At 39.8% G+C, this 22,340-nt stretch overlaps 1 protein-coding gene and 2 non-coding genes across 3 annotated transcripts; all 3 read right to left on the bottom strand.

Moving 5' to 3' along the window:
* Positions 1 to 271: 271 nt before the first annotated feature.
* LOC149024301 (small nucleolar RNA R71) lies at positions 272 to 373 on the bottom strand. The gene has a single exon (XR_016171879.1). It is a non-coding gene; the product is annotated as a small nucleolar RNA R71 (small nucleolar RNA).
* Positions 374 to 9,571: 9,198 nt separating this feature from the next.
* LOC149024300 (small nucleolar RNA R71) lies at positions 9,572 to 9,678 on the bottom strand. Its single transcript, XR_016171888.1, has one exon. It is a non-coding gene; the product is annotated as a small nucleolar RNA R71 (small nucleolar RNA).
* An 11,274-nt stretch (positions 9,679 to 20,952) lies between these two features.
* Positions 20,953 to 21,789, bottom strand: LOC149024299 (uncharacterized). Its single transcript, XM_089143451.1, has one exon. It carries the CDS (start codon positions 21,787 to 21,789, stop codon positions 20,953 to 20,955), a length of 837 nt encoding a protein of 278 aa, XP_088999577.1.
* Between the last annotated feature and the right edge of the window lie 551 nt (positions 21,790 to 22,340).

Below are 22,340 nucleotides of genomic sequence, written 5' to 3'. Positions count from 1 at the left end.
CTATCATTACAATGGTGCAAAATAATCAATTTTCTGGATTGCCTAGTGAAGACCCAAATCTTCACATTGATGGGTTCTTGGACATTTGCGACACATTCAAGAGCAATGGCGTTACTGATGATGCCATAAGATTGAGATTGTTCCCTTTCTCATTAAGGGACAACGCTAAGAGTTGGTTGCATTCTCTACAACCAGGATCCATCACTACTTGGGATCAAATGGCTCAAAAATTTTTGGTAAAATTCTTTCCACCATCTAAGATTGCTAGTTTATTAACAGATATTTCTATTTTTTTGCAGTATGATTCGGAAACACTATTTGAGGCATGGGAAAGATTCAAGGACTTGCTAAGGAAATGTCCACACCACGGAATAGAACAATGGAGGCAAATTCAGATTTTTTATAATGGTCTATCTAATTCCACAAGAACATTAGTAGATGCTGCAGCAGGAGGATCAATCATGAACAAGGATCCAACAGAAATTTTTGAAATTTTGGATGTTATGGCCTCAAATGCATATCAAAGGCCAAGGGATAGAGTTGCGCCAAGAAGAGTTTTGCAGAGGAATGAAACTGATCCCATGACAGCCATGGCCGTCCAACTTGAAGCATTAACAAAGCAAGTAGGGTTGTTAGCAACTCAAGGCACCAAACCTCCAACTGTGATATGCAACTATTGTGAGGGAAAACATTATAGCAATGAATGTCAGATGGCTAATCCTTTTGAGCAAAATCAGTTAGAGCAAGCAAAATATGTGGGGAATTTTAACCGACAGAGCAATCCATATTCCAACACATACAATCCAGGGTGGAGAAACCATCCAAATTTTGGATGGAAAAACAATCAAGATACTGAAGACAACCTGAAAATCAACAAGCTCAATCATTTCAGAAGAAAGCTCCATGGGAAGATGCTCTTGAAAAAATGGCTACAGTTTCTTCACAATTTATGCAGAAGCAAGAGATGACCAATCAGAATATTTTTGCATCCATTAAAAATTTGGAAGTACAAATGGGGCAAATCGCCCATGGGATGAATCAAAGGCAAAAAGGATCACTGCCTAGTAATACTGAGAAAAATCCTAGAGAGTATGCAAATGCTATTGAGCTTCGAAGTGGAAAAGTATTAGAGGAACCTTTCAAGAAAGTCATATTAACTGAACCTTCTTCTGAGGCGGTTCATGATGAGCAAAAAGATGCAGACGAATACGTTAAGGAGGAGGAGAAGCCAAAATCCAAATTTTTTCCAGACAATCCACCACCTTATAATCCACCCATTCCATATCCTCAGCGGTTCAGGAAGCCAGAAACTAGATAAGCAATTTTCTAAATTTCTTGATGTATTTAAAAAATTGCATATTAATATTCCTTTTGCATATGCTTTGGAACAAATGCCGAGTTATGTCAAGTTTATGAGAGACATTCTTGCTAACAAGAGGAAACTTGAAGATTATGAGACTGTGGCATTGACAGAGGAATGCAGTGCTATTCTGCAGCTGAAGCTTCCACCTAAGCTAAAAGATCCAGGGAGTTTCACAATACCATGCACTATAGGAAATTTTCATTTTAATAAGGCTTTATGTGATATTGGTGCTAGTATTAATTTAATGCCTCTATCTATTTTCAGGAAACTAGGCCTTGGAGAAGCTAAACCGACTACAGTGTCACTTCAAATGGCAGATAGGTCAATTAAATATCCAAGGGGAATCATTGAAGACGTCTTGGTTAAAGTGGACAAGTTTATATTTCCAGCGGATTTCTTAGTATTGGATATAGAAGAAGATCAAGACATACCCATTATTCTTGGTAGGCCATTCTTGGCCACTGGGAGGACCTTGATTGATCTTTAAACAGGTGAACTTACTATGAGAGTACAAGATGAAAAGATCACATTCAGTGTATTCAAGGCCATCAAGTTTCCAAATGAATCAGATAACTGCTTCAGAATTGATTCTATTGAGAGGTGTACAAAGGAGTTAGAAGCTTTATCACCTATATATGTTGACAAATTCCCTACCGAGGACCATGGCTAGTAACTTAATCTCTACTTTGGAAGTGGCTTCGACCCCCAGAAGTCACTCTTTTCTTTGACCTAAAGTTGGGGGTAGTTCGGCTGCGAACTATGATGCAAGCGCTGTTTGGGAGGCAACCCAAAGTTTTTCTTTACTACTTCTTTGATTTTTCAATTGTTAAATTTTTTAGATTCGATGTTTTCTGTTTCTTTTTTCCATAATTTGTTTTTTTTAGGAGAATGAAAAGAAGGGGCGGATTTGGACTACATCACTCTTAAAGCTATGAATCAAGGGAGTCTCCTTCACCTTACTTCACATCTTGTTACATTTCTTTCCTATTGCATGCATTTAATATTTTCATTTTTTGTATCATTGAGGACAATGCTCATTTTAAAGTTGGGGGTGGATGTTAAGATTCCTGTCTATGAGTTGAGACTCACTATGCTGAAATTTCTTTTCAAAAGCAGAATTTTTCAATTCATTTCAAAACTTTTTATCAATGGTTGAAGTTTACTTGTCTAGTTAGTAGAGTAAAATAGAAGGAAGTTATGACATGTAAATCTCTAATCTTATTTAGTATTTCCTATTTTAGTTGTGTTCCTCTATAATTTTTTGAATATGTTGACTTCGCTAAATATCAGATGAGTATGTGAATCACTTTAACCTTGATTATGTGACCCACCCTTTGAGCACTAAACCTTGCTATTGAGTTATTGCATTTAGGGATTTTCAAATGAGACTGCAATTTTCTTGTTCAGTCAACATATTAGAATCCACCAAGATTTCCTCTTGAGGCAAAATTCATGAGTGCCACTTGTTTAGGGATATGATAGAGGCCATTCTTCTTTCATTAAAATTGATGAAAATATATATATTCTCTTCTAATCTGTTCCACTTCTACTATACCATGTTTCACTTTGTGGAGATGTATATGGTTTATATGTTAGATCTCATTGGTGACTCTCCCAAGTCGTGTGATCCCTTGAATAGACCGAAGGTGATATGGATTGTTAAAAGCATGGTGAGGGTTAAAAGCATTGTGAGTAGATCTTCTTTGTAGTTGCGGGTCTCCGTAGTTAATACCACTGAGTGAGCCTTTTGGATTCTCACTGGGTTAACATTGCACAATTGGAGCTTAGGGACAAAGGCCACCGCAACGCTTAGATAGATAGTTATTTGAGAGCCATGTTACGGGTGTAGGATATGTCTTGGACTGCTTCTTGGGAGATGTGTTATCACTTTGAAAAAAAAAAGAAAAAAAAAAGAAGTATGAAATTGCTAATTTTTGGCAAAAGGAAGAAAAGAAAAGAAAATTGGTGCTTCAATGTTATCATCTCCATATATGTATTTCAGCTCTAGTCTACCTTTCTTCCACCTTCACAAGTCCTCTTGACCTTGGATAAGTGATTGCTCTTCATTAGTGGAGAGAGGGATGATAGGCTGGACATATAAGAATTGACCTTGAAACTAGGGAGTTGTCGGTTGAATTTGGGATCTCAAACATGCATCCACTTGATTGGTTAAGGTATACACACACACACGGGTCAAACTTTTTGATTTTGTGATCTATCTACTCATCTCTTATTTAGCCTATTTTATACATTCTTTGAATTATGGTTGAACTTGACTAAGATTGAATATTTAATCAAAATGAGAGTTTGTCTGATCCTGATATTTGCTCGAGGACTAGCAAATGTTAAAGTTGGGGGTAATTTGATAAGTTGATTTCATAAATATTATTTTATATGATTAATTTATTATATTTCCATGTATTTACAATTGTTTTATATCAATTTACCCTAATATGATATGAAAATGAATATGTTGCACCCTTTCCTTTAATTTCTATAATTTTGGTGATTTTATATATTTCCTAACAAATTCTAATAAAGATTTATTACTTTTACATGTAGGAAATTATCAATCAAATCTGGGTATTATTGCAAGAGTCCTACCTCAAGTCAAAAACATAAAGAGAATGAGTCCTTGTATGCTTCTACGTTTTATTTCCTATTTAGGATTTGATCAAAGAAGGGAAAAGAGAAAGAAGAATCCAATTCAAATAAGAAGGAGAGAAGAATCCCGATTTTGAGTGTCTCTGTCCAGTTTTGATCAAGATCTTCATCGGATGGTCATAATGTATCCGATCGAGCTGATTTTTGGAGGAGAGCTTCAAGACTTCTTGGTCTTCAAATCCAACGGTGGGATTATGCATTGGAGACCTCTAAGTTATTCCGATTCATACATCAAGACACTCCTTGGTTAAGTCAGACAAGAACTCTAAGTTTGATTCAAACTCTGAGTTTAATTAATCTATAAAAGGAGAGCAAACTCTATGAAGAGGAGGAGGACGTTTTTGGGAGCTTTGGAGGAGCGGAGAGATCAAACCAGGAGACGTTGGTTGGCTTTGGAGATCTGAAGCTTGGGAATAAGTTTTTCTTGATCTTCTTTCAATGTTCTTGAACTCCTCTGTAATGTTTTTAGTTTCTAGTATGAACTAATTTAGTTTTTCTAAGGATCAGATGTAGCCTATCTTTGAATTCTCACTCTTGACTTCATCAATATAATTTTGAATATTGTTTCCTTTGATTGAGTTTTTACTTCTATTCTTCATGCTTTTGATTAATTGGCCACTAATCAACTGATTTGTTAATCATAATGAACTGAGAGGGGATTTATGTGTTTAGTTCATTGGAGTAAAAGCCATGAATTACATGTAGGATAGAGATATACTTACATGGTTTGTGTAGTTGTTACATGGGAATCCACAGAATTTAATGATTTCTCAATTGTTGTAACCCACATAGAAATATAGTGGGTTAGCAATTGAGGGAATTTCTATTAGTACTCGAGAGAGACTAATAGATAGGAAAGGGAATCTCGACTATCAATCAGGAAAATATTTCTCAAATTATAAAGAGGGAGAAAAGGGTGGGAATGCTTAGTTATGGTGAAATCTGACCCGTAGGTCTTTAGCAATTAATAATCTCAATTTAACTTTCAATTTGCAATATAGTCTAGAATAATTATCTTCCTTATTATTTGTTCAAATAAAATTGGTATAATTAATTTGGTACTTAATCTATAGTCTTCGAGGGATCGATCTTTTATCATTATATTACTTACCACCATACTCACTCCCCCCTTCACTTCCCCACTCCTCCCACTCCCACTTTTACTTAAACAAAAAAATAAATTAACTTACTTTAATTTAAAAATTAAATTTATTTTTTTTTTTTTTTTTTTTTTTTTTTTTTTTTTTTTTTTAAAATTTATAAATTAAAAAAATAATTTAAAAAAAATAAAAAAAAAAAAAAAAAAAAAAAAAATAAATATAAACAAACATTATATTTTTTTTTTTTTTTTTTTATAAAAAAAACACCCCACCACTACTTTACTACTAACAAATATTAAATTTTTTTTTTATTTTTTTACCAAAAACCCCAAATTAGTTTTATTATTTTAAAATTTTTTGGTTATTAGGGAGTAATTAAACTATAGTTTCAGAGGAAATTAGTAATTATCCATCGAACGTAATGTTTTTCAATTCCAACTGATGCGTCCGGAAATTGTTAAGCCTATAGATCCGTGAAGATGACCTGCAAAAATGACATTAGACGTGGCCCGACTGCTGAGGTCGGGAGGCCACCTCCGAAGCTTAAGTCAATAATTGGATTGATCACAAAAAGCTCTAGCTAATCGCAGAGCATAGGAATAACAAATATGTAATTAGGAAACCATTCAAATACCTGATGGGTTGTTCGTCCTTGGTTTATATAGATTTTACTTCTAATCTTCGACCGTTGAGACGGCTTCTTGATCTCCTTTAATGACCGTCCGATTCTAGGGTTTTTCCCTAGATATTCGGGGCCGTAAGTAGATATTTATCCTGGCACGATTTCCTCTCCGCTTCATGATAGTCACCTCCTGCAAATTAGCCTTTCCTACCATAATATTCGGGAAGTTGTACCGGGCTATTAATTGATCTGCGGCGCCCTTATGATCATTAAATTAGGGTTTGAGTAAGTCCCCGTCACGGTTCGACCGGAACATAGATTATGAACCCGGTTCGAAACGTTCGGTGCAATTTTCCTCGTATCAATTTGCCCCACAGGCCAAGCATTCGAGTTAGATGCGGGATGCTTGGTTTGGATCGATGCTTCGTCCGAATGTGAATAAGTGCAAGAGATTTTTGTTTTTAGTCACGAACAACCTCGTAGTTAATATTACTGACACCTTTTGCCAACGAGGTGCCGTCGAAATGCTTTGGACGCTTCGTTTATTGTGCATAGTGGCCACGTGTCAATCGGGAACGTATGCACACTGTCTAGTTACCGCAAACCGTCACGTCCCTAGCTTTTGTAGCCATAATGACGATTTTTGAACCGTCGAGGATTATCGGCCGTTGATGGATGATAATCCTGAGCGTTCACTTCCTCTGGGATGTTTCTAATCCATAAAAGAAAATTTTTCTCCTTCATCTCCTCATGTTTTTAGAAAAAGCTCCTGCTTTGGTTTTTCAGTCTCACCAACAACCAAGCCTTGTCTACTTAGAGTTTCAGGAATCACAACTAAGTTCTTTCTTCTTGCTCTTGTTTTCCTTCTTCGTTTCAACTTCTTTCTTTCTAGTATGGGTAGTGGTCAGACTTCTAATGATGATTCTGCCGATTGTGATTCTGTCGATCGTTTGGTTTCGGGGAAAGAGTCTGCTGAACTTAGATCCCCAACCGCTTCCCTCGAATCTTCCGATGACCAGGGGCCTAGGGTAACCGCAGGCTGGATTCAGTCTGTTTCTGCTGTCCCCAGGGATCCTTCTGGTAATGTCCCATTGATCCGAGGAATTTCCTCAAAGAGAAGGAAAATAACTAAAAGACCACCGGCCAGGAACATCCGTCCATCCAAGAGGCCTTCTACCGAACCCTCAGATGTAAAATCTTCCGTTCGCCCGGACGGTCTTATTAAACTTTATTCTGATTACTCAATTCCTTCTTCCTGCTTTCTTCGTGTCCCGGGCGAGGATGAAAGGGTTAATTCTGATACTCCTGGGGAGTTTTCCCTTTATGACGATTCCTTCAAGAGTGGGGTTCGGATACCGTTTTATTCCCCCATTATCGCCGAAATTCTTACATACTGGGATATTTGCTCAGGCATGCTTCTCCCGAATAGCTGGAGGCTTATTATTGGTTACTTGGGGCTGTGCCATGATCTTAAAATGCCCCCCTCATTGGGTGTTTTTCGCCATTTCCACATCCTGAATAAGTCGAATCCCCTATTCTTTTCCAAGCGTTCGAGAGTCGAACTGAAATGGGAAGGGGGATTCCTCGCAGAGGGTACTTGCCCCTCCAACAACAGAGGATGGCGGGAGAAATTTATTTTTTGTAGAATACCAGAATCTTGCCTTGGATTTCCATTGAAATGGAACATTCGGGATTCCTATACCCATATCAACCATCTTTCGGTTCCCTCCGATCGCGATAGAGATGCGATTCAAGTCATTAGATCTATTCCCTGGCGTTCCGAAATCCATGGATATGTCATGGAGTATGAGGCAGTCCTCCGCTATTGGGGTTTGAGTTATGGTGAGCGCTCAAAAGCTTCTGCCCTTCTCCTTTGTATTTGATAAGCATGCATTTACCATTATTTATTTGATTTAATTCCCCATACTTATTTAATTAAAGAGATCTAATTGAGTATTTTTTTGTATTTTTTAGGAATAAGGAGATTTTGGATATTAGAGATAATATGGAGTAAAGTTGGCAAATATATTAGATATTGGTGGATTTTAAATCATGACATTCAATCTTGCTACTCAAGAAATCATGAAAAGTGAGATCTTAGCCAAATTGGAAATAGGTGGAGGTCTAAGGAACAAAATTGGTAATAAATCTGAAAATCGGGTAAACAGACTACCTTCAGTATTTTGGGCATATCTCTCTCGTATGAGCTTGTATTTCGATGATTCAAGATTCTATGAAACGATATTGAAAATATCTACAACTTTACAGTTTTGAGTTTTTCCAAATTCCGAAAGAATAAAGGTCAAATTGACGGGTAAAGAGGGGGGATTCATTGTGTGCGGGAGACATAAAAGAGAAGCCAACCGCAGAAAAGAGGACGGCGAATGCGGCTCTCATCTCTCTCATTGCTGAAGAAGAAGACCACATCTCTCTCTCTCTCTCTCTCCCTATGTTTCATCTTTATTTTTCTTATGAACTTTGTAATAATGAGTAGCTAGTTCCTTTGCTTTGGGATGTAGATGAACCATGCTTATTTCATTAAGTTGATTGTTCTATATCTTCTAGTTGATTGTGTTTGAGTTTGGCCAAAGATGTTCTATAACTTAGTGAACTGAGCGTGCCAAGCTTCCGCGAAGGATGATAGTTTTGCGAAGATAGGGCATATCTAGGAAGACCATCCCTAATTTACTTTGAAGTGTAGAGTTATATCGATTAGGGAAAAGCATTGGGGATTCGAAATCCCAAAGATCTTCACATATTCACAGTTAACGTTTTACATTATTTAATAGATTTAGTTTAAATTTAGTTTTGTTAATTCAATCTTAGTAACTTAGCCTTTTAGTTCCCCATAGTTCGACCCCGTACTTTCTGCTTGCTAGATTAGTATAGGATTTTATTTTTGATTGGTTAGCGACACGATCAAATTTTGGCGCCGTTGCCGGGGAACCAAAGCACGGTTGCTAGGACTGATTTTTGTCAATTAGGCATAATTTTTAGAGTAATTTTAGTGTTTTTTCTTTTTTATTTTTCTTTGCTTATTTAACTAATCTCTTTTTCTTTTGTTTTGTAGGTAACTGCAAGAGTAGCGATTCGATAATTAGTTTAGGTTGTTATCTTTTCTTTCTTAGATATAATTGTATTTAGGACTTTTCAATTGTAATATTTGCATTAGTTGGGTTGTTTAGGTTAATTTTTAAAAATCCCCATCCCTCAGATCCCACATGTGTAACTTTTGTTTGAAAGATCACGTGGATTGCGCTTTAGGTACGTCCTAAACTCTCCCTTTTGCTATAGTTATTTTCTTTTAATTTTACTTATTTAGCTTATTCTTTTTTTTACTCTTCTGTGTGTATGCATGGTCGTCGGTCCCTAAACCCTGAGTTGACTCCACTTGACTTAGAGTTAGACGAGACTTTGGCCAACCTTAGAAGGCAAAGAACCATGGCAAACTATGAGCCTCCAATGAGGCCCTTGAGTGAGCATTTCATTCCTACGATGTATACTCCGGTTTCTTGTATTAAGTTTCCTAACATAGAGGCGGCTCAATATGAGATCAAATCTAGTGTGATTCAAATGCTACCATCTTGTTACGGACTTGCCAATGAAGAGCCTTATAAGCACTTAGATGAGTTTTTAGAGGTGTCCTCCACAGTTAAAATTCAAAACCTCTCAGTTGATGTTTTAAGATTACTTCTTTTTCCATTCTCCCTTAAAGATAAAGCTAAGCATTGGCTTCATTTTTTGGACAATGTTAAAATTTCCACTTGGGTAGAAATGCAACAGGAGTTCCTTAAAAAGTTCTTCCCCATTGGCCGTACCAATAGCATTAGGAGAGCGATAACGAGTTTCTCGCAACAAGAAGGAGAACAATTTCATGAGGCTTGGGAAAGACTAAAAGAATTACTTAGAAAGTGCCCCCACCATGCTATTCCTAAATGGCAATTGGTTCAATGCTTTTATGATGGCCTTAGAGACCGACATAGGCAAATGGTTGATTTTTCTTGTGGTGGGACTTTCATGCACAAGAATGAGAATGAGGCATGGGAACTTTTTGAGACCCTTAGTGAAAACTCCCAACACCATGCTTCAACAACTAGGACTGAGATTCCATCCATTGGGAAACCAAAGAGGAGTGGTCTCTATGAGATTAATCCTACCATTGAGATGAGCACTAAGGTTGACTTGCTATCAAAGAAATTGGACCATCTCTTGTCATTAGGACAACAAACCCCATCTCCACTTCCTACAAGTTTCTCTCCACCTAATCAGATTGAAGCATGTGCTTTATGTTCTAGCCTATCCCATCATGTCACTGATTGCTATTTGGCTACACAATACCCTGAGTTTGTTGAGGAGCATGTACATTTGGCCCAAGGAGTCTCTAAATTGGGGAATGATCCATATTCCAATGCCTACAACCCAGGATGGTGAAACCACCCCAATTTTTCATGGCAAAACTCAATGCCCAATCCCTCTAATCAAATACCTTATAGGCCACCTCCATTTAATATGCACCATAATGCCTATAGGAATGAGCAACCATCATCTTCACAACCCTCACATAATTCATGAGGATAAGGTACTAAAAGCACTTAGTGGCTTAGAGCAAAACACTCAATTGTTGCATTCCCATTCTCAATCCATTAACAAATTGGAAACTCAACTTGGTCAACTAGCTGATGCCATCAGTAGGTGGGAGGTTGGTCAGTTACCTAGTCAACCAATAGGTAACCCTAATCATCAAATTGGGTCTAGGAAAGAACAAGTCCAAGCAGTCTCGGTTGTGACACGCAGTGGGAAGGAATATTATGCACCTTTGCCTACTCCTAAGCCATTGCCCATTGATCTTGAGAGTCAAGAAGAGGTTGATTTGACCCATGAGACTGGCAATGATGCACACAAGCCTAGTAAAGAAACACCACCTGTGAGTATTTCTCATCAATTTTCTTGTAAGGGGTTGCACATTCCGATTGTAGAGGGTCCTACTCCTAAATCTTACACTCCCAAAGCCCCCTTCCCTGAAGCTCTTGAGTCCTCAATTCCAGATTCTAGAAAGAATGCTAAGATGCAGGAGATGATTGACTTATTCCAACAAGTTCATATCAATCTCTCACTATTAGATGCTATCAAGCAAGTCCCAACTTATGCTAAGTTTCTAAAACATTTGTGCACCCAAAAGCGTAAGTTGAAGACTTAAACACCTAAAACGGTGCACCTAACTGAATCAGTCAGCTCGGTAATTTCCAACCAACTGCCCCCTAAACTTAAAGATCCAGGTACACCTTTAATTTCATGTGTCATTGGAGATTTATCCATAAGTAAAGCATTGCTTGATTTGGGAGGTAGTGTGAATATTTTACCCGGTTCAGTTTATGATAGGTTTGGTCTAGGAGATTTGAAATCCACTGATGTGATTCTACAATTGGTAGACCGTTCAATCAAACGACCCCGTGGGCTACTTGAAAACGTTTTGGTAAAGGTTGAGGATCTATATTTCCCTGTTGATTTTTTGATCCTAGATATGGACAATACAACTACCAATAAGTTACCACCAGTCATTCTTGGACGGCCCTTTTTAGCCACTGCGATTGCTTGCATCAATTGTAGATCGGGTGTCATGGACATATCATTTGGCAATAAGAAACTTAGAGTCAACATCTTCAATGCATCCTTAAGCTCAAATAGGGATGAAGAGTGCTTTGCGATTAACTTTATTGATGAGGTAGTGGTTGATTATACTCCGAACATGCTTATTGATGATCCCCTACAACATTGCTTGCCATTTGGGGAATCTAACCTAAATATTGAGGAAGTCAACACATTGTTGGACTCTTCCACTTCTTTGGAGCAGTCACCATTCACATTTAGATTTGAGCCTCCACCTCCATTGGCTGCTTCTTACTGAGTCTGGCTGAAGACTTTAAACTTAGCGCTTTATGGGAGGCAACCCATTTGTATAGATGTTATTTCTTGTTCTTTTTCTTCTCTTTTCTTTGTTTGTTGTTAGGTTTTACTGTTGCGTGCTCTATCATGATTTCAAACATCGGGTACACTCTTTCCTCTATTTGCTTCTATTATTTTTTTTGCATGCACTGAGGTCATTGCATAATTTAAGTGTGGGGGGGGGTGTCAACTCGAGTAAGACTTGTTGATAGTTGGTAGAGCATTGTCACAAAGATAAAAAGTGCCCAATTTTTTCTGGCTTTGGTAAGATAAATGTTTTAATTCCTTGCTTAGATACAAAATGAGAGTTTAAGTGTTTTAGAAATCCCATTTGATGTAATGAACATCCTCTTGAGAGAATAGTAATGGGTTTTACATTTTGAGACCGAGGTTGAATCGGAAAATAGGAATTCCAGGTAGTCCAAAAGGTTTGACCATCTAGTTATCTTGTATTGCCTTGTGCTTATGGTGACAAGTTGAGACCGATTTTAGACTATTTAAATGTGAAGTGAATTGAAGTATAATGTGAAAAAAGAAAAAGAAAAAAAATGCTGAAGTTTAAAGGTTAGACCTCCTTCTTAGTAACCGGGTCTCGGGGTCACCAACATCGTGCTTCGCGTCAAACAGTTGGGGTGTCTTTGGTCCAGTCTTGGCTTGTAGCCTAGTTGGCTTGAGTAAGTAAGTTCGAGGGGTATTCTACACCTAGTCCCTTAAGGCCATCTGGCTTGAGAGCGGCTGACCCAACACTCGTTACATAGGCCATCTAGAAAGCTTAAGAGGCAAGACATTGCACGGACTAGAAATGTGACCATTAAAGAAAGAAGTGAATTAATGTGCTTATAAAGGTGAAATGTCTAAGAAGGTCAATATTGCTTAGATCTTGAGTTCTTGGTATTATTTGGTACATAGTTTAGTCTTATCTGAGGGTGAACTGGTAGACTGAAGATAAGAAGAGACTTCTCGATTGAATTGTTTGCCTAGAGCTAGACTCAAGAGAGGGTGTAAGAGCTTAAGTGTGGGGGTGCCTATATTCCCTTTAATCTTTAGTGGCGTGTCTTTGTCTTGGAATCTATCTTTCTACTCTTACTACTGCCAGAATAATTAGAAGAGCACTTAAGAATTTTGTGTGTATATTCTCTGCAAACACTCACGAGACACAACTCGTCCACTAGGGTAACCTAGGGGTTTAAAGGCTTGTTGCACATGCTAAGTGCAACCGTGATTCCTACGAAAGTGAGTTAGGTTTTTCTTTCTTTATTTTCTGTATTAGTTTTATTTTTTTTGTTTTGCTCGAGGACTAGCAAACACTCAAGTGTGGGGGTATTTGATAAGCATGCATTTACCATTATTTATTTGATTTAATTCCCCATACTTATTTAATTAAAGAGATCTAATTGAGTATTTTTGTGTATTTTTTAGGAATAAGGAAATTTTGGATATTAGAGATAATATGGAGTAAAGTTGGCAAATATATTAGATATTGGTGGATTTTAAATCATAGCATTCAATCTTGCTGCTCAAGAAATCATGAAAAGTGAGATCTTAGCCAAATTGGAAATAGGTGGAGGTCTAAGGAACAAAATTGGTAATAAATCTGAAAATCGGGTAAACAGACCTACCTTCAGTATTTTGGGCATATCTCTCTCGTATGAGCTTGGATTTCGATGATTAAAGATTCTATGAAACTATATTGAAAATATATACAACTTTCCAGTTTTGAGTTTTTCCAAATTTCGAAAGAATAAAGGTCAAATCGACGGGTAAAGAGGGGAGATTCATTGTGTGCAGGAGACATAAAAGAGAAGCCAACCGCAGAAAAGAGGACGGCGAATGCGGCTCTCATCTCTCTCATTGCTGAAGAAGAAGACCACATCTCTCTCTCTCTCTCTCTCCCTATGTTTCATCTTTATTTTTCTTATGAACTTTGTAATAATGAGTAGCTAGTTCCTTTGCTTTGGGATGTAGATGAACCATGCTTATTTCATTAAGTTGATTGTTCTATATCTTCTAGGTAATTGTGTTTGAGTTTGGCCAAAGATGTTCTATAACTCAGCGAACTAAGCGTTCCAAGCTTCCGCGAAGGACGATAGTCTTGCGAAGATAGGGCATATCTAGGAAGACCATCCCTAATTTACTTTGAAGTGTAGAGTTATATCGATTAGGGAAAAGCATTGGGGATTCGAAATCCCAAAGATCTTCACATATTCACAGTTAACGTTTTACAATAGTTAATAGATTTAGTTTAAATTTAGTTTTGTTAAATTCAATCTTAGTAACTTAGCCTTTTAGTTCCCCATAGTTCGACCCCGTACTTTCTGCTTGCTAGATTAGTATAGGATTTTATTTTGATTGGTTAGCGACACGATCAGTATTGGGAATTCTTATAATAACTTTTACTCTTTTCGTAATGCAGTGCCTCCCAAATTTAACCGTAATGTCGTTAAGTCTCTGGCCCAACAAAGTCTTGCTGAGGCCGAAGAGAGAGTTCCCCGAAAGGGGAGAAGAGATACTACTGATGCTCCCCTATCGCCGAAGAGGGCCTCATCCATTGCCGTCCTGAAAGGGGTTACTCCTCTGAGGGGGCTTTTAAGGTTAGGCCTGGCCGTGCCGCTCGGGGGAAAGATCCAGTGATTGTCAAGGAATCTACCCATGACGATACCGCCCTTGTTAGAAGAAAAGGGATTTGACCAATGATGCTGCTTCGAAGAGAAGCAAAGTTGACCAAGGGGAAATCTATGTTCCCAAATGGAAAGTGACTCTCCGTGATCCCATCCTCCTGAATACTGAGGCGTCCGTTAGACTGGGCTGTCAATGCCCGAACCCACTGCGATCGGATAACCTTGAACGAAACACCTGATGAAGAATTGGTGAATTCCAATATCAGGTTTGTGGAACTCCGTAGTTTGTGTTTATATTCATCTTTTTGGCCATGACCTCTCCAAGCAACTTATTAGTTTCTATGTTGTTGCAATAGGGTTCTAACCGAGAACTTCCATTGCGAGATGGAAGCAAATTTGAGAGTCGGCCGTTTGCATGCAGACGTTCGTCTCAGTCAGGAACTTGCTGCTACAAGATTAGGGGAAATCTCCACACTAGAGGAAGAGGTGTCCCGTCTTCGTCCGGTCTCGGGTGAGCTTATAGTTGCCAAGGCCCGGTTGGAGGATTCAAAGAGAGAATTGGCAGAGTTGAAGAACAACGTTCGATCCTCCGAATGTCAAATCGAGGGTCTTACTCGAGAGAAGGAGGAGTTGAAAGAGAAACTGGCCTTCGTGGCCTCTCCCGAAGGTCCTGAGGATTTGAAACCTGAGGTTCGGAAAGCATGTATCCTAAAATATCTAAACAGCGTGCCCTTCGGTGATTTGCTCAATCTGTACAATCTTGTTGCCTATCGGGAGGGTGTTAAAGATGTGTGGAAAAGTATTCTCACAAACGACCCGTCCTTCCCGATCGAGGAGCATAATGATTTGATTTTTTAGGAGACCTTCGTGGATCTGGATCTTCCTATTCCTGCCTGGGTTGCTGAAAAGAACAATCCTCCATCGGCCAACCCCAGCCATACCGTTATTTGCAAATATGTGGATGATGAGCCTGCTCTTCCCTTGGATGCCGAAGAAGCCGCGGATAATATTCCCTCTGCTCAAAAGTTGGATCAACAAATTCCCGAAGGTGTCTCCGATCAAAGAACTCCCGACGTCAATCCTGAACATAATCCTCAGTCTTCTGCAAATATGTAAATGTTCCCCTTTTTTTTTTTTTTTGGGTGCCTTTTTAGGCTTGTTGCTTGCCGTTAATTTGTTGGTTGCTTTTTCCAGTATAATCCGAACGCGAACTTGTATAATTCGGAACATGAGCAATCATAAACTGAGAAATTCTTGGAGTTACCGTTGTTATCTGATACTTCCATGCCCCCTTACCCAAATCATTTGCAGTTTTGATGTTCGGACGATTCGGGTATCCCTTGTCAACGTTCAGTCTTCAAGCAGTTAATGTATTTACCAGCCTATCCTGGAATTTTATCTTTATAGGGAACGTCAAACGTCACTTAGGTATTTAATGCTCTGATTGACGGTTATCTTCTGAATCCGCCAATTTTCGTAATTGGCGCCTTTTCGCCATGTGAAGAGATGTTAAATCCTCGATGTCCGGTAATCCAAGCGTCTTTTTATATCCACCGTTCATTGCAATCATCTCCCTTTTTCCGTTGTTTCTCATCCATTGATCGAAAATTTTAATCGTCCTTGGAATTTCACCGTTGGATCTCCAAAATTTGAAGCGTCGCCTTATGTTCACCGTTGGATTATTCATCGTCCTTCTAGTGCCATGGCTTCTATGTCTATTTAAACCCTGGCTTTTGCTTCTTTTTTGTGAACCTTTGGCGTTTCAATCCAACAACCTGTAAAAAACGTTGTTATTGCTGATGGATCCCTCTGATGCTCCTTCTACTGCAACATCCTCGAAGTGTACAGGACGAGAGAAATCCAGAGAAGAGCAGCTTCCTGAGACTTGCCATTTCCTTTCTGAGGACATTTATAGGCCTCCCTGGAAGTTGCGACGCTCAGATCGTGTTACCGGTAGTTTTGATCGAGCGTTGGAGTGGAGCAGCTTGGCCCAAACTCCGGCTGAAAGCAGAGCTTTTGACTCTGTTTTTGATGACGCCTTCCTTAAATCTTTGGTGATGTGAGTTTCTTTGAGTCCATTCATCACTTCAGTCTATGCCTCCTGATTATTCTGAAAATGTTTTGTTGCAGGAGTAATGTGGATAACTTCCACAAACAAGCGGAGGCAGCCTACCGAATTGGAAAAATGCACTCTGACCTATCCAAAGTTTGGGCTGAGTCTTCGTCCAAGGATCGGGAGATTGCTCGCCTTCGGGATAGGCTTTGGGAAGAGGTAAAGGTAAGGAATACCGAGATTTTGCATCTTTCTAATGCTCTTGATACCGCCCACGGACAAATTCGTGGTTTTGAGCGAAGGGTTGTTAATCTTTCGGGAGAACTAAATAAGTCCGAAGCCAAGGTTGAAGAGCTACGGAAACAAATAGTTCCTCCTGGTCTTGATTTTATCCCTGCCGAAACCCGAAGGGCATGCGTCCGTAAATATCTACACAGTAAGCCATTTCGTAATCTTTTGGATATTTTGAATGATCATGCTTATCGGGACGGTCATAATGAGGTGTTTGAATCAATCTTGAGGAGGAATCCAAATTTTGACACGGCTCCTTATCAGCTCCTGTGCCATCCCGAAGTCTTCACGAAGTTAGGGCTTCCTCCTCCTGAATGGGCCGAAGATGTAGAAGATCTGCCGACTCCTAATCTAGACCTCACACTATACCTTGACGACTCACCTCTTGCTTCTCCAATATCAGAGGAGATTGCAGAAAACAAGGAAGAAGTTGACGCTCCAAATGTCAATCTGGAGGGCGTCAATCGTTCTTCCACAATGATCCAAAGAACAAGAGGAGATCGGGCTTAGCCCTTCTTTGCTAGATTTATTTTTCCTTCTTATCTCAGAGACCGAAGATGAGGTCTCTTTGTCAATTGAAGGATAAGGATCCTGGAAAAGTTGGTTGATGGATTCGGGCTACTCCTCCCAGTTGTTGGTCAAGCTTTGGTTTTTTCTGTTGAAATGTTCCTTGTCCAAGATATTAGAATGCCTTGTAACTACCGACTATTGTTTAGTTCGGTCTTCATATATGAATAAAGGATCAAGCATACTGGTTTTAGCCAGTTTCTCTACCATTTTTGATTCGCGAAAGTTTTTTAAGAAATTTTTCTAAGGATACAAAAGTTATACTCGGTGTACCTTCGATTATACCCGATCCCCAAATATTTCTTTACTTTCATGAATTTTCCAGGTTTCATTCGGTATTATCTGATGCCTATGACCACAAAATTTTCATTAAAAGATTGTGGCATTCATAGGACCCATTCAGTGCTACCCGATGCCTTTACCCAAAAATTCGGGGGAATACTTTGGGATGTTCGAAGGTCTCATACGGTATCACCCGACGGTGTTTTCCCGATGCCTTGATGATTGTTTTGATTTTGGATGAACGCCCGAAGGTCTCATACGGTACTACCTGAAGGTGTTTTCCCGATGCCTTGATGATTCTTTTGATTTTGAATGAATGCCCGAAGGTCTCATACGGTACTACCCAAAGGTGTTTTCCCGATGCCTTGATGATTCTTTTGATTTTGAATGTACGGTGCTTTATGCTTTATATGGTCCCTTAATCAAAAAGAATTAGAAAGGAAGCATTCATTTGCATTAAATAATCATAGGTCAAAATTGCTAAACAAGGAAAATGGAACTTGACTTCAAGAAAAAAAAATTCTTCAAATTTCTTGCATTCCAGGATCGATCCAGAATGCGGTCGGTCTCCACATGTTTTAGTCTGTATGCTCCCAGACCAAGCTTCTTTATAACCATATAAGGTCCTTCCCATGTTGGATCCAGCTTTCTCTGGTGACGTGGGTCGGATGCCAGAGTATTTCTTAGAACCAAATCTCCCACCTGAAATTGTCAATTCTTGACTTTAGCATTATAGTACAAAGCTATCTTCCGATGATATTGTCGAGTTCGTGCTACTGCGCGTGTGTGTACTTCATCCAATAGCTTAAGGCTATCCAACATATTCGCCTGCTCCTCATATTCTCGTTCTCTAATGGTTCTTGCCATTACTTCTACTGGAGCCAGTGCTTCCTCCCCATAGTTAATCTGAGCGGAGTTTCTCCAGTTGGGGTTCGAACTGTTGTTCGGTATGCCCATAGTACATTTTGAAGTTCTTCTATCCATAAGGCCTTATTTGTCTCAAGCCTCTTCTTTATTCCCTCCAATAGCGTTCGGTTTGTGACTTCTACCTGCCCGTTGCTTTGAGGGTATGCTACCAATGACATTCGATGATCTATCATATAGGTGTTGCAAAAGCGTTCGAATTGGGGATTGTCAAACTGTGTTCCATGATCAGTAACCAATACTTTGGGAATCCCGAACCTAAATATGATTGACTCTCGTATGAACTTTTCCATTTGCTTTTCTTTGATTGATGTCAGCGGAGCGGCCTCTACCCACTTTGTAAAATAATCGATTGCCACGATCAAATACTCTTTCTTTCCTGCTGCTTGCGGAAACTTGCCCATCAAGTCTATTCCCCACATTGCGAAGGGAATTGGGTTAAGTATTGACGTAAGCATTGTAGCCGGTTGTCTGGGCACGTTTGAGTGTATCTGACATTGGGGGCACTCCCGAACGTACTTGGATTATATTGTAACTTAGGCCAATATAATCCAAGGCGAAAGATTTTATGTGCCAGGGTTCGTCCTCCCGAATGTGCTCCACAGATACCTTCATGAACCTCAGCCAGCGCTGTACTGGCCCCTTCTGGGCCGATACACCTGAGTAGGGGTCCCGCAAAAGACTAGCGATATAATCTTCCATGCTGGATGGTGAATCTTGCTGCGCGATTTCTAACTGATCGGGCTTCTTTTATATCTTCGGGGAGTTTATCATCTCGTATGTATTCGATGATTAGATCCATCCAACATCTTGTACTCTCGATGTATGATACGAATTCTACATTTTCGCTTGGGAGATTTAATTCCTCAATGTATACCGATGGTCCCAAGGTTTTCTCCTTAGCACTGGCCAGTTTCGAAAGTTCATCCGCTACCAAATTCTCCCTTTGAGGTATTTGGCATATTTTGATGTTCTTAAATCCTTTCTTCAGGATCCGAACCAGCTCCTGGTATTTCTGTAAACGTGGCTCCTTTACTTCATATTCTCCATCTACTTGATTGACGATAAGTTGGGAATTACTGTATATTTTTGCTTCGGTTGCTGCCAACGCCCTTGCTAGCCTGAGCCCTGCGATAAGAGCTTCATATTCGGCTTCATTATTGCTTGCCTGGAACCCGAATCTCAAAGCATACCGGATTAAGAATCCTCCCGGACTTTTTAATAGGATGCCCGCCCCTGAACCAGATTTGTTGCTTGAGCCGTCAACGTAAACGTGCCACATGCTAGACACAGTAGGCTCTTCTTCCCCCTCGCTCGGTACTACAGATTCTACTATGAAATCCGCCAACGTTTGTGCCTTTATAGCCATTCGGGGCTTGAAGTCTATTTGGAATTCCCCTAACTCGACCGACCATGCGACCATTCTCCCCGACAAGTCCGGCTTAAAAAGTACCTTCTTCAAAGGGAAATTGGTTAGTAACTCAATCGGATGAGCCTGGAAATATGGCCTTAACTTGCGGGCTGTTATCATGAGGGCCAACGCCTGTTTTTCGATCGCCGAATATCTTTTATCAAGATCCAAGAGTACATGGCTTACATAGTAAATAGGCCATTGTTTTCTGTCTTTTTCCCGAATGGGGACTGTGCTTACCGCTGAGTGTGATGTTGCCAGATATACCTGCAGGGTTTCACCTTTTTCGGGTCGAGAAAGTAGTGGCGGCTATCCGAGTCTTTTCTTTAATTCCTCAAATGCCTTTTGACATTCCTTCGTCCAACGAGCCTCTTTATTTCCCTTCAGGTCTTTCAACGCCTAGAAAAAAGGTAAGCATTTTTCCCTTGCTTGCGATATGAAACAAGTTAGAGCTGTTATTCGTCCCGTCAAACACTGTATGTCACGAACTATTTTTAGGGACTCCATGTCAATCAGTGCTTGTATTTTGGCAGGGTTTGCCTCGATTAACCATGAATCCCAAAAACTTTCCCAAAGAAACCCCAAAGGCACATTTCTCTGGATTTAACTTCATCCGATACTTTTTTAAGACGGAAAATACTTCACGAAGATCCTCAATATGACCTGTTCATAAAAGACTTTTTACCATCATATCATCCACGTATGCTTCCAGAATCTTGCCGATAAGGTTGGTAAAGATTTTGTTTACAGCCCTTTGATATGTAGCCCCCCCCCCCGTATTCTTTAAACCGATTGGCATGACTTTATAGAAATAGCTTTCCCGATTAGTCATGAATGCCGTGAATTTCTCGTCTTCCTTATTCATTAGGATTTGGTTGTATCCGGAATATGCATCCATGAAACTTAATGTTTCATATCCTGTCGTGGCGTCGATCAAGAGATCTATTCGCGGCAAAGGGTAACAATCCTTTGGGCATGATATATTGAGGTCGGTGTAGTCGGTACACATTCTCCATTTTCCATTGGGCTTCTTTACCATTACCACATTAGCCAACTACGTTGGGCACTTAATGGGCTTGATAAAACCAGACTTCTCTAGTTTTTCCACCTCCACCTAGATAGCATCATGTTTTTCGATTGAAAAATTCCGTCTCCTTTGAATTACAACCTTGAAATCGGGATTGAGCCATAACTTGTGTTCGGCCAGAGTTCTGTCAATTCCTGGCATATCGCTGGCTGACCATGCGAATACGTCTATGTTTTCCCGAAGGTAAATTGTCAGTTCCTTTTTAAAAACTTCGGGCTGTTCGGAACCAATGTAAGTAAACTTCACATTATCCTCCGGTTGTAAGCATATACGTTCTAATTTTTCCACTGGTTCGGGCCTTTGCATGATGTCCTCGTCCCGATCATCCCTTATTTCAATTGGTAGGGTGGTGGCCTTTTTGGGTCCTACTTTGTCCTTCAGGTAAGCCACATAACACTGCCGGGATAGTTTTTGATCCGAAACTACTTGCCCGATTCCATTATGCGTTGGAAATTTTATCTTCATGTGTTTTGGCGATACCACAACACCCAGCTTTGCTAACGAAGGTCTGCCCAAAATCATGTTATATGCAGGAAGATCCCAAACTACCAAGAAATTTGCCCGAATGGTCGAGTCTTTCGGGAAATTTCCTACAAAGAGAACCAACTGAACTGTTCCTTCCACCACGGTCGACGAACCAGCGAATCCGTAGAGGTGAGTCGAGGATGGTTTCATCAACCCTGGTTCAAGATTTAGCTTTTCATAAGCCTCGTAAGATAGAAGATCAACTGAAGATCCTGTGTCAACCAGGACCCTGTGCACCTCCCTCCGTCCAATCTCTACCTTGATGACTATCGCATCATCATGAGGGATGCAGACGCCTCGTTCGTCTTCTTCACCGAAAGTAATTGACAATTCGTCCATTTTTGTTCTTTTCTGAGCCTCTCCCAATCCCACGAAGCTCAATTTTGATTTTAACTTTCGTAAGGATTCGGGTTCAGGTCCCTCGAATATAGTGAGGATCGGGGACCTGTTGGGTCCCGAGACTTCCTTTCCCTTTTTGGCTTTTGACGTTTAGAACCGACGCTCCTGGTTTGGCGAACGACCTCTTTTTTCATTGATCCTCCCTTATCATCCTCCCTACCTTTCAGAAAATTCGTAAGGTGTCCCTGATTTATCAGCCTTTCGATATCTGCATTGAGATGTCTACAATCATTAGTATAATGACCATAGTCTTTATGGAAGCGGCAATATTTCTCCATGTTCTTTTCGCTTGTCTTTGTGACAATTTTGGGGGGCCATCTTAGAATGTCCCGATTCTTTATCTGCATCAGTATCTCGGACCAAGTAGTATTCAGTGGTGTATATTCCTCTCGGTCTGGGGATCGCCTTCTCAAGGTCGAGCGTGACTTTCGCACGCGTTCCCGATCAGTGTTTCTGCTTTGGCCCTTTTTCCGGGACTTTTATCTCTCTTG

The sequence above is a fragment of the Hakea prostrata genome, chromosome 2 (genome assembly GCF_041222555.1).
Source record: "Hakea prostrata isolate BN-2017 chromosome 2, UWA_Hpros_2, whole genome shotgun sequence".
NCBI lineage: Eukaryota > Viridiplantae > Streptophyta > Magnoliopsida > Proteales > Proteaceae > Hakea > Hakea prostrata.
Note: the sequence above shows the minus strand (reverse complement) of the source record. Positions and strands in the feature narration are given on the sequence as shown.